The sequence below is a fragment of the Meriones unguiculatus genome, chromosome 7 (genome assembly GCF_030254825.1).
Source record: "Meriones unguiculatus strain TT.TT164.6M chromosome 7, Bangor_MerUng_6.1, whole genome shotgun sequence".
NCBI lineage: Eukaryota > Metazoa > Chordata > Mammalia > Rodentia > Muridae > Meriones > Meriones unguiculatus.
The window spans coordinates 61,801,780-61,814,364 of NC_083355.1; the positions used below are offsets into that span (position 1 = coordinate 61,801,780).

Genomic DNA, 12,585 nt, shown 5'->3' on the forward strand with positions numbered 1-12,585 from the left:
GTTGCTCTATAGTACAACTTAAGATCAGGGATGGAGATACCTCCAGAAGATCTTTTATTGTAGAGGATTGTTTTAGCAATTCTGTGTTTCTTGTTCATGTCTTATTGTAATCATTTCATTCAACTCTTTGTGTTTTCACAGACTTCATTATGGGATTTATAATATTTATAATATTCCTTAAAGCCCTTGACCATATTCCTAATGTCTACTTTTGAAGTCCTTGTCTTGTGTTTCAGATAAATTGCATTTCTCAGGGCCCATTTCAGTAAGGTTACTAGCTCCTACAGGAGGATACTGTCTTGGCGGTTCATGATGGTGTCTTTGTGTGGGGACTTAAGCATCTGGACTTAATGACATTTAAGGTGTTTCTTGGGGTTGATATCTGGGCTTGTATTTGTTGGGTGAATGTTCTGTTCTTTGGTCACTGTTGCCTTGTATGGATCCTAGGCAAGAGTGGTGGCTTTGGAGTCTTTCTGTAGGTCTGAGAGTGATAAGGTATTGGGGACGGGCCAGGAAGAAAGGCTGAGAGGGAGCACGGAGAAGAGCTAGGGAGACTGAGGTCAGCACCAGAAGGAAGAGTCTCCTGGGAATGGAGGTAGTGGATGAGGGAAGGGGCTCCTGCAAGCAGGCTTCTACAGGGCCAAGAGTAAGTCTGGAGAGATGGTAATGGAGGACAGGAAAGATAGTGAAAATCATCTACCTGAGTCAAAGTCCAGGGTAAGCACCCAAGGGTCTCTGGTAGAAAGAGTGTCTGTGGGTGAATGGCCAACTCTAAGGGATGGAAACAGGCCAGAGAGGAAGGCTGAGAGGGCCCTTGATTATAGATTCTTAAACCTCTGTATAAACAAAAATGAATTTGGCTGTTATATTTAAGTCACAAAGTAAAACTAACTATTATGTTTAGATAATGCAATTAAGAAAACTGCATAGCCCTAGGAGCACGCGTTACAAGTTGCCCTTATTGGTTACTAATATTCTCTGGAGTAGTTTCCACTATATACATGCTTGGTTTTCATTCAAATTAGAAAGAAAATATAACAACAAAGGAAGGCATGCTTTTAGGAACATTTTCCTTAATAAAACTAAAGCAGGAAAGCAAACTATTGGAAACAAGACAATTTGTCAAGTAGAAATAGGTTAAAATGGGCGTGTCGACATGCAGTCCACGCACAGCAAACATACATACCCCTCTGTTCGGAAGACCGTCCGAAAGCAGTCTCCCACGCTTTTGTAGCTTTGCGGGTCCGTTACACTTCTCTGAACCTGCAACCTAGAAAGACATCAAGCAACAACAGAAAGACACACATTAAAAATTTGGCCTCATGGCTATTTTATTTTCAAAAGTTTTAGAGACATAGTGTTTCCAGGGTGACTGAAAGTCTGTTCATCATTACTATAGATTTTACTGATTTATTGTTCTCACACGGCTTTACCATATTACCTTCTTGCTGTTCCTTCTTATTTAGGAGAGCCCATGTTCCTGTTTCTCAGCCAGGCAGAGACATCCTACGATGTTTAGATTTTGTGTTTATGTGAAAAGCACACATTGTCTTAATACATATTTCAGGAACCTGAAGACGTGTAGGAAAGGTATAGATAGTTGAAGCCTTAATTAATGTTCCTCAATGGCACATAATACAAAATTGAAAAGCACAGAGGAATCAATATGATACGAATTGGATTCTGAGTGTGAACTAATTCTGCCAGACAGGCACTTGAAGGCTTGCAATTGCGTGTTGGGCTACAATTTACCACCTCAACTTCACCATGAAACAAGGGCTTTGCAGAAGCGCGTCGTTCTGCATTTGACTGTTGCTCAGGGAAGGTGTGCTCCTTTTCTGAAAGCTATCATCTTTCACCTTCTGTTTTTGTGGTATAATCACTCATCTTCCACTGTAGCTCACCAAATGCAGCAGCACTGTGATGGTTTAATTCTTCTTTGTGTTTGCCCTGGGGTTATTTCTAAAGATGTGATGATAAATATTCATGTTTAATGTGCCACTTTTAATCCATACTGTGGTTTATTTCATCTGTTTATCCTTCATTTTTAGCTTTTTATATTAAAATCTGATCTAAGGTCATTCTCCCTCCTCTGCTTCCGGCCACAATTCTACCTATTTCCTTTTTCCCTCGTAGGTGCTTTTCAGAACTACCTCCGATATTACCCAGTTCAAAATACTTATCATATCCTTATCATTATGCTATCTGCAGCTCTTCTTGTGGGGATAATGTTCTCTGAATTTCTATTCCCTGGAGAGTTATGCTGAAAACCCAGACTCATGGCAAGTCAGAGTGGCTGCATCGCTCTGCTTGAACCCACAGCACAACTAAGCTAAAGCTGAAATTATCCTGGGTTTTAGAAGGTGGAAAGTTGATAACTTGGGGGATCAGGACGTCATCTATCCAGGGATGTGTCAGCTGAACCTCCAGAAAAGTTCCTGGCACAAACAAATCGCTAAACTAAAATCATCACTGGCTGACTGGGTGGTTTAGGAGGCAGGACGTGGCATTGAGAACCATCGTAAAGGCAGAATGAACCTCCATATGAGGGCATAGTGCTTGCACAAAGGCAGCAGGCATGCAATTAAAGGTGTGCAAATTTGGGGTAGTCTTTTTTGTCTTTAATTCATTTTGGTTGATATTTTAAAATGTTCTCCTGCTCATCTTTAATACAGCAAATAATGCTCCACAACTATTGTTAAACTTTAAAATGTCGTATTCATAGTAACAGTGTGGGGCTTTTAGTCAAAGTTGCAGCTACACTGGCATGGTCAGTTTAGAAGCTTAGTTCCTGAACAAGAACTACACTCTTAAATTTAAATTGTGCAGGGCTGTACAGATAGCTCAGCCGGTAAACCCTCTATTGTGAAATCATAAGGACCCACTTGGTCCCCACGGGCAAAAGCCAGCCATGGTAATTCACACGTGGAGAGGTGGAGGCAGAGGGACTCCTGTGGCTTACTGGCTGAGCAGTCTCACCTAGTTGGTGAGCCCAAAGCCAGTAAAAAGCTCTGTCTCCAAATATCTAGGTGGGCTGAACTTGGGGCATGACATCCAAGGTTGTCTCTGGTGTGTCCGTGGGGCACACATGTTCCTGCGCACACAAGTGCTCCCGCATACAGAGGAATACGTGAACACAGACATGGACACACATGCACAGACACACATTATTCAGAGCTTATCAGAGGAGTATGAACTGTGACAGCTGGCTTACTGTTTCAGATTCAGAGGCACATCTGTATGTGCACACCACCAGCTTGAAACACTCAGTAAGAGGTCTGTCTGGTATAAGAACAAGACTTGATGGTTTGGGCGTTTCCGGACTGCAGCATGTAGAGGAGATAACTTTGTATTTTAAAATGATTTAACACTATACAGAAATGCAATAGGAGAATTATGTAAGGGTTTGTACAACAAATAACTGTGTAGCATACAGACAAGTTTCCAAAATATGATTTTTTTCTAGTCTAAATAAGCATGCCCATCTCTGCATCTGCACATTTGTAGCCCGTGTTCATTACTGATAATTAAGCATATTCTCATTTTTTCTACCATATTTGTTTAATAAAGTTACTTAAAACACTTTCATTTACTGTAAAAGCATTACATGTGCATAGATGTTTCTCATAATGTCTGTAATAGTCTTTCATTAAATACATTTACATCAGTCAAATTCTTTTGGAGATGCTTTCTTTCTAATCTGCCAAGTCCTTTCTTTCTTTCTTTTTTTTTTTCTCAATGCAGTTTATTCAGGAACCTTGAACAATCTTCTGACCCTGGGGAAAGCCAGCCCACAGCTTAAAATAGCCTCTGGGTAACCAACCCCAGCGTGCCTCGTGGGCAATGCAGATAGGTCCACATACACAGAAGCAAGCCAGATCCTCAGCCTTAGCCAAATATGAAGTTGTTTGTGACAGAGAGCACTCACCATCGGGAAAGTGGAAGGCAGAAACCAGCTCCATCTTTAAGGCAAGACATTACGCAGCTCTCTACAGTTCCCCCTTTTTGTTTTAGACGCATCAGGCAAGAGTAGAGGTCTGATCTCTGATATTAGAAATAAATTGGGACTTTGTACCGATGTTCATTTAGGTGTCATCCACCCAAAGAGCATCAGACCCGTCTGATACCTTTTTCTCAGAGGCGGGACCTGGGGCATCAACCCGCATGCAATCAGACATGCTCTTCTCTGGGTCAAAAGCAGCTGACCCTAAGTGCAGTGCTTAGCCTTGCATCCTGAGCATAACATTTTAGCTTTTTATGGTAGCCAACCATGCTTGGGGAGACTGTCCTGCTTTGATGGCTGTAAAGGCCTGAATGATCATGGCTGCATTACGCTGTTGTGAGACTCTAATCTTGCATATACACCACAGGCAAACCAAGGAGACCAACACCAGAATGCCTGCCCATTCCTTCAGATGATTCATGGCTGCAGCAAACCATGATGCCAAGTCCTTTCTTAATATGTGCCATGTAATATAGGATGTTACAGGTTTCACAGTGATCCAGCACATTTCGTTCACTTTTAAGAAGCATGAAAAAGAAGGGCAAGAAAACTGAACTGAAACTTTAACAGTCTCTGCTAACCCCAGACACCTGAAATGTTAAGTAGCATGGGTTTTGGGTTGTCCAGGTGTTCCAGGCTGGGGGTGGAGTTACCGCTTTCAGTGAAAGCTCAGGAAGACAATCAGGAAGGGCAAGGGAGTTTGCACCGGTCCTCGTGGGATTCACAAGGCAAATAGAGCCAGCTAGTGGAAAGCCGTCCGGGTGGGGGAAGGAACAGAGGCCACGGAGGGAAGCTGTGCTTCCTAACGGAGAAATGAGGGAGGCATTCCTCCACATGAGCAGCCGGCCTGGTTTCCTCCAGGAAGACTGCACAACACTCTGCTTGCACATGTGGCTGGCTCAGGCTGGATACAGACTTAACCAGGCTTACAGGAGGGTACCCAGGTGAGAAAAGTCCAAGTTCAGCAGAGGGTACTTATCTGTAGCTAAGTGCTTCAGCAGTCTGGGTGGCCTTCTTACAGACGCGTGACCCTGCTTTCAGACGGTTCTGTGAGCCAGAAGGTGGACCAATGCAGGCTCATCCAAATCCAAGACAACTTTAACCTTTCTTTAACAGTCGCGCTCCAGAAACCTCAGCTCTGCCGACAATATTAACAACTTCGGATATTCCTCAGACTCTCACAAACACACACAGCTATCCTGGCTGTTAGAAGGTCAGGCACTCTACTGCCTAGGTGAAATTCTTTTTTTTTTCCAGAGTAAAAAAGTAATAATTGGGGGCAGGGAGGAGATGAGGGAAGAAGGGTGGGATTGGAAGGGGATGAGGGAGCGGGATACAGCTGAGATACGAAGTTAATAAAATGTAACTAATAATAAAAATTTTAAAAAAGAAGAAGAAAAACAAAAGTAATAATTGCAACCCATCTAACATTGAATTAACGTGAGTTATTGAGCACTATTATGTCATATGCACTCCATCCCTTGGGGGTGTATGTTCTATGTTTTAGACATGGTTCTGAATTTTAGAAATGTGTGGTTAGGTGAAGGAGACAGGTAAAGCACTAATGTCTATGAATGGCACATGCCAGCCAGTGATAGTAGCACTGCTAGGCTGATCCTGGAGGTGAACTTTCTGTGGGTTGACTGTTGCTGAAAAAAGATAGTACTTTGCAAAACGTGACAACAAGGAACGTATATCTTTGGACTAAAAATTTATGCTTGGACCGCATTAGTTCGCAATCCCATTTCAGAACAGGCAGTTAATCGGGGTTAGTGGGACAGTCAGGAAAGCTTCGTGCAGAAGCTGGTGGTCTATGAGTGATGCCACCCTCACAGCAGGCGGCAGACACAGAGGCTAAATGAAACAGCAGCACTGCGTGAGCAATCCAGAGGAGGGGAGGGACAGTGAACAGCAGAGCGCAGAGTGTTTTCCACTGTGTGGAAACAGAGAGCCAGACACACCGACTTCAGAGGGCAGCGTCTTTCCTACACGTGTCTCACAGTCGGCACAGTGATGTATGAGATGTTTAGCTACAGGACATGTGACTTGCTCTGACTGGAGAGTTATCAGTTCTTCCGAGGAAGCTGTTTTAAGTTGATATAATTACAGTGCATTTTGGTCAATCACGCAAAACAGCAATTTCCTTCTTCCTTTCCGCTTTACATCAGTGTTTTCCAAGCTGCATTCTGTGTTAACAAATTCTCTTTATGTTTCAGGAGACAATTTTCCAGTCATGTAATACAACTCTATAGTTGCAAAGACAAAGCCGCCTCTCTCTTGATTGTGTTGAGAAGAAAAACTTGGACCTCTCCATTGTCTTTATAAAAGTAGTTTGGTCACATCTGGAATTTCCATCTGAGCAATTCCATTTAACAGAAAGAACAGTTGCTGCCAAAGACGCAAACTGGACAGTACGGTAACACTTGAGATCTCCATAGTGCCTGACATTCAGTCAGAATCAAACTCCCGGGGAAGGCACGGCTCAGACCCTTGGAGCTCTGCAAAGAAGCCAAGGCGAAAGTCAGCCATAGGGCCGGCCAGGGCAACAGTGCATGCGCTTAGCAATGGGAGGAATGGGCCATCCGCTCCACCAGAAACACAAGCAAGCTGCTGTGGTGGCCACCAGGGCTGGAAAGGGCCTCTCAGTTTCCACACACAGTCATCCCTAACGCACGGCAGTGTATTGTTTTCGCAGACTCCATCTTCAAGACCCACGCACCAGTTAGCTCCCACTACCTTAACCATCTGTCCGGCGACGCCCATCTTAAATTTGTTGCATGGCAATGGGGAGATGCAATGCTTCAGCTTTTTAGCGTACTTCTGAGACATGGTCATAAGAGAGATGTCAGTGAGAAGTGAAGTAGCTTTGCTGCCTTCAGAGACTTAGGATGCAACTGTTTAAAAATGTCAAAATCTGTGCAAAGAAAGTCAGGTTTCTGCAGAACCTTATTTCCAAAGGATTAAACATTGCAGGATGTGTACATTATATATTTATATCTTTGTGTGAATGAATGTATAGCATGTAACTGCAAATAGTTGGACTGGCATGGGGATGGAATTTTCTCCAAGCATATATGCGCACTTGCACAGGACACACTGTTTTAAATTTTTATTTATTTTATTTTAATTTTGACTTTAATTTTTTAAAACGATGCATGTGTGCACACATGTATATATGACTCTCTCTCTCTCTATGTCTGTGTGTTTACACGTACATGTGCCTGTGCCTGCAGGGGTCAGAGGATGACTTGCCAGAGTCTGGTCTCTTCTTTTGCTGTGTGGTTCTCGGGGATCGACCTCAGATCCCCAGGCTTGGAGATGACCCCTGAGCCATCTCACTAGCTCCCAGATTACTCGTTAGTGAGGTTATTTGTAGGCACTCGGGGAACGAGCTGAAGAGAGGCATCTCACTGCAGTGTTGCCAAGCCCAGATGAGTGTGGGTGACAAGGAAAGCTGATTTCTGGTAGTGCATCTCTGAGATCAACTTCTGGCTCCACAGACTCTGTGTTCTCCTCCATCGTCTTTCCCCATGTCTTTCGACCTGGCCCTCAGAAACCATTCACATCAAACACTTGTGCTTATCATCACTTTTACTTTGATGTGTTGTCTGTCAAAGCTTGCCTTCTATTGAAGGGATTTTTGGCTACCAAGCAGGAGGTGGCAAGGTTTGCTTTAGTTCAGGGTGGGGATGGATGCAGGGATCCTGGCACCAAAGCTCTAAGTGGCACCTGTTCTCCTTCAGTGGCACTGTATGCCACCACAACGCATTAGCCCACACAGTAATTGCACCCTTGTGTGAAGGAGGCGAGGCACACTGGAGACACAGACTGGGCATCCCCAGTTACAAGTCCAGTGATGCATAACACAATCCTGGCCTGACTCTCTGCTCTGTGATACAACAGAACAGTAGACAGCAGGGGAGTAACGAGTTTGGGAGGAAGAACGATTGTATTTAGTTCTTGAGTTTCTTAGTTATAAGAGAGAAGTGACGTTCCATGTTACTGTAGAAATCCTCTGTCTTTCTCAGGAGTACAACACCCCTAATAGAAGCTGTGGCCTGATAAGTGGTGATGAGCCTAATGGAACTCCCTGCAGAGATCTTTGTAATTGTGCTATGAACAAAGATTATTAGTAATTAGCAGAATATTACATGAACTCCTTAATAAACACTTAAGAAGCCCACTAATGAATCAGAGATTAACAGACCAAAGGGTTTGTAATTACAGAACGCATTAAAAGGATAACTGCAGGAGGATTAAATAAAGGTTTTAAGTCACTGTAATTAGTCAATGTGACCGAAACAAGATGTTGCCCCCCCCAGAGTATGTTTGCTTTCTTGCTCATCAGATGAGCACGGCCACAGTCAGATCGAACAGGCAAAGGCATGTCAGAGGCTTTGAAACGTCTGTGTGTGTGTACCTCACCGGCTTTGGGGAAAGGCCCGACAAAGCCCAGAGGTAGACATTCCCCGACATGTGCTTGTTCCCTCTGTGCTTGAAAATCAGCCCGTGACAGGAGAAACGTTCCCTTTCTGTGGAGAGAGATACTTTGGGGACCCACTTTTACCATCCCTGCAGAAAGGTCATACAGGTGCTGGGGTGCTCGTGAAGATTTTAAAAAGATGGCTCTCTTCATTCTTAAGTTCATTTACTTATGCGTTTTCTGTGCCCGAGTGTGTGTGTGCTCGCAGGCACCACGGCATTGCACCTGCCCAGAGCCAGTCTTCGAATCTTCTTTCCTGAGTCCCAGGGAATGGGACTCTCTAAACACTCATCTGTGTCCATACCTTACTTTTTAGTTGTGAGTCACTAGTGAGTGTCAATGTGAACCGGGTTTTGAAAAGCTGGTTATGAATATTTTATCTCATTTTAGGTTAAGTACAGTGATATCACATCTAACTTTGTCTTGGAAACCTGTAAAGCACAAGTCTCTGAATTGTGTGGGAGGGATAGAGACTGCGGCCTGAAAACTAACGGAGGTGCCCCATCTGTCAGGGATAAGAGTTGTGAAGACACAAAAATGAATTAGATACAAATTCTGTCCTCTGGAATAGAAGAAACATTAAGGGCCAGAGATGTGATATTAGTAGTTAATACGAAACAGTGTGCCTACTAGAGAGGCCAGGAGTTTGCTTCAGCTGGGATCTAGGCATTGCATGTGACCACTGGGCTCTTGGTTCCAGCCTGGCATGTGTTTGTACTCTAAAGTAATGCTAGTAGGTCCGCCAGTTATGGCCGTTGGCTCTGGCGGAGCAGTGATGGACAACTGGAACTCAAAAGCTATGCTTGTACATAGCTGGCTAGTCATTATTCTAGAACTTCGAGAAGAGAGAATTTCTGTTTATTGTTGCCTAGCCATTTTCTTCTTCTTCTTCTTTTTTGTTTCCATTTTCTTCTTTTACATCTGGCAAAGCATTGTACCTGTCTGAATTCCATATATCTTTATGGATTCTGCTACACTAGGTTATGCTTTGGCTTAGAATTTGTGAAATTGAATGTGACCAATACACTTCTCTGTTATTATGAAACAGTTTATAATTTGAAGAAATGTGTAACCTGGAGCACTTGTTGGCCTAGATAATTACTATAGATAAGGCAATGGCATCTTGGCAAGGCCACAAAAGCAAGGAAAACTCTGTGTCTTGTAATTTAGAACATGTTTTTTGTTTTTTTTTTTTGGTTTTTTTTTTTGTTTTTTTGTTTTAACAGAGCTTCTAAAAATATCTCTCTGAGATATCAGATCAGTACCAATAACCTTGTTATATTTTAGGTAATTTTCTGAGATCCTAGATCTATCTAACTTGCAGCTCTTCGCAGCAGGCAGGGACAGGTAATGACTGATGTTTTGTGGCTCTACATTTTATGGTTTATACTTAGCAGTAACTTAAGTATCCTGTAAATGGTTCATCACTTGCCAACCGCATGGTTTTTTGCATTAACATCTACTCGGTGGCTCTCAGTGTGATGAAGTATGTCTCTTTTTGACCATCGTGCATCATTATAAGGTGTTTCGAGTTTAGATCCTATGGAAAGATTTAATTGTGAACTGTGATAAAGCTCGCTATACCGCCGTGTAAGTGGCTTGCTGAATGACAACTGGGTACACTGACAACCTAACTCTAAAACTTACTTTAATGACAACATGCTAGTTAACAAGTCAGAGGCAAACGCTTGCTAGAGATTACAACCTAATGTAATAATGTTAAACCACAAGTAATAAAATAGACTAATTAACATGGCTATATAATTAAAGTGCTCTAGGCACAAACTGGCCTCAATTAGATGAAGGCTCGACCAGCATGACTTTCAATTATTTTGTTTTGAAAGACACATGCCACATCAAAACAACGACAGCAACAACGAAAAACGCAAAATAGAAACACAGCTAAGCTTACAATCAGGTCGTAGTGTGTCCACTCCGAGTGCACAGACACGCATATACACATACGCACAGCTAATCAACCCTCATATTTAATGCCAACAAATGATTCCACACAGATGTGCTCCTCTCGGAGCTCTCCCAAGGACGCTCATCTAGCCTAGCAGTGGTCAGGAATCAGCTCACACTTGGGGAAAGAGAGAAGGACAGATTGAAGATCAGAAATGAAACTTACTACAACGGTAACAAAAATAGAGGAGGCTGCATTAACGTCAGTCCTTAAATGTTAAAATTGTCATACTCGACAGGTTTCATATTCCAAAAATAACCAGCTGATGCCCACCCCCACGAAAGCTCCTTTTTCTATTTTGTCTTTCCCATCTCCCTCCTTGTATACACAAGTTTTTTTCTAGCATCACTACTATCCCTGTCTACTTCACGGCAGAGAACTGCCATCCTTAGGTGTTGAATTTTGCTTGTTCAAGATGAGACTTGGTTTTTTGGCTGCCAGAGAAGTTTTCCAGAACAGAATTAAAATGCGGTCAAATCTGCCGGAACCCCTCACAGGCTCTGGGAATGGAGCCATTTTGTGGAAACTAATTATTCACCAGAGACCCCGAGCCAGAGACTCTATGAGAACACAGAATGCGGAGACCTGAGAGATTACTGCATTTTCTTAAAATGGATCAAATGAGCCCAAGGTGTGGTTTATGTAGCACTGATAAGAAAGTTTGTCATTCTGAGTGAAATATCCCAGAAGGAGAAAGACAAACATGGGATATACTCACTTATATAGACCTATAAGATATGATAAACATAATGAAATCTATACACCTAAAAAAGATAATCAATTGAGCGGACATAGGGTAAGATGATCAATCCTCATTTAGAAAGACAGATGGGATGTGCATTGAACGTATGACAGGAGTCTACTGAGCGCATCTGAAAGACTCTAACTAGCAGTGTTTTCAAAGCAAAGACTCATGACCAAACCTTTGGCAGAGTACAGGGAATCATAAGAAAGAAGGGGAGTTAGTCTGATGGGGAAAGGATAGGAGCTCCACAAGGACCAAATATATCTGGGCACAGGGTCTTTTCTGAGACTGACATTCAACCAAGGACCATGTATGGATATAACCTAGAACCTCCACTCAGATGTAGCCTGTGGTAGCTCAGTAACCAATTGGTTTCCCAAAGTGAGGGGAACAAGGACTATTTCTAACAGGAACTCAATGACTGGCTCTTTGGTCTCCCCACCCCCGAAGGGAGGAGCAGTCCTGTTAGGCCACAGAGGAGGGCTTTGCAGCTAGTCCTGAAGATACCTGATAAAACAGGATCAGATGAATGGGGAGGAGGTCCCCCCTATCAGTGGACTTGGAAAGGGGCATGGTGGAGATGAGGGAGGGAGGGAGGGACTGGGAGGGAATGAGGGATTGGGACACGGCTGGGATACAGAGTTAATAAAATGTAACTGATAAAAAAAAAGAAAGTTTGTTAAGGAAGAAGCATTAAAGAGCAGGGGTGTTCTTTTCATCCATGAGCATGGATGCTGGAAAGTAACATATAGAGTGGAGATGTTAAAAGATGGCAAGTCATGAAGAAAATGTGCTCATCAGAGAAGAGGAAAATTTTATGTTTTATTTTGTTATTTCTAATCTTATTATCAAGGTTGACCTTGTAGGTCACTAAGTTTTGGATACATTGTGACCATTTTTCAAATGAGGGCAGTGTTTAAAGTCACACACATTATAGGTGAACAGGACCACAAATGATGAAGAAATGTTCATCAGCACTTATACATATATGCCCTCAGCTTTGAGGGCATTTAAACATATGTTTTCTCAACTCAGGATGTCCCTGAATATCAGTTTTCTTATAATGTATGGTTATAATCACTCGAGAAACATGAAACAAAAGTACTAACGTGGGCCTAAAATGTACCAGACTGGAGCAAGCAGGTTCCTCTGGGCTCTCTCATTTGTACTTGGAATTCAAGCCCAGGTCAGTACTCCTCTCTACCCGCGCTTCTTCACGGGTAAGAGAATAATGGCTCCTGGATATCATCCTCGTGATCCTGAGCTTTGCATCTGGAATCCTAAACCTGCTGTGAAAAAGCAACCTTCCAGGACACCATTCTTTGCTCTGCTTCCTCGTGTGTCGGGGCGTGAGACAGTGGGTGGAGGAAGGACTTGTCCCATTGATC

General features: G+C 42.9%; 1 protein-coding gene across 3 annotated transcripts in view; it reads right to left on the reverse strand.

The window, feature by feature from the left end:
* The window catches only part of Slc25a21 (solute carrier family 25 member 21), a 530,746-nt gene that overhangs the window by 138,408 nt on the left and 379,753 nt on the right, over nt 1-12,585 (reverse strand). For 2 of the 3 annotated variants that reach the window (XM_060387522.1, XM_060387523.1), the window contains exon 3: nt 1,187-1,270. The exons of the other annotated variant lie outside the window; for it this stretch is intronic. In XM_060387522.1, coding sequence (XP_060243505.1) covers nt 1,187-1,270 — 84 coding nt within the window. The remainder of the gene's footprint in view (nt 1-1,186; nt 1,271-12,585) is intronic. 3 annotated transcript variants of the gene reach the window in all.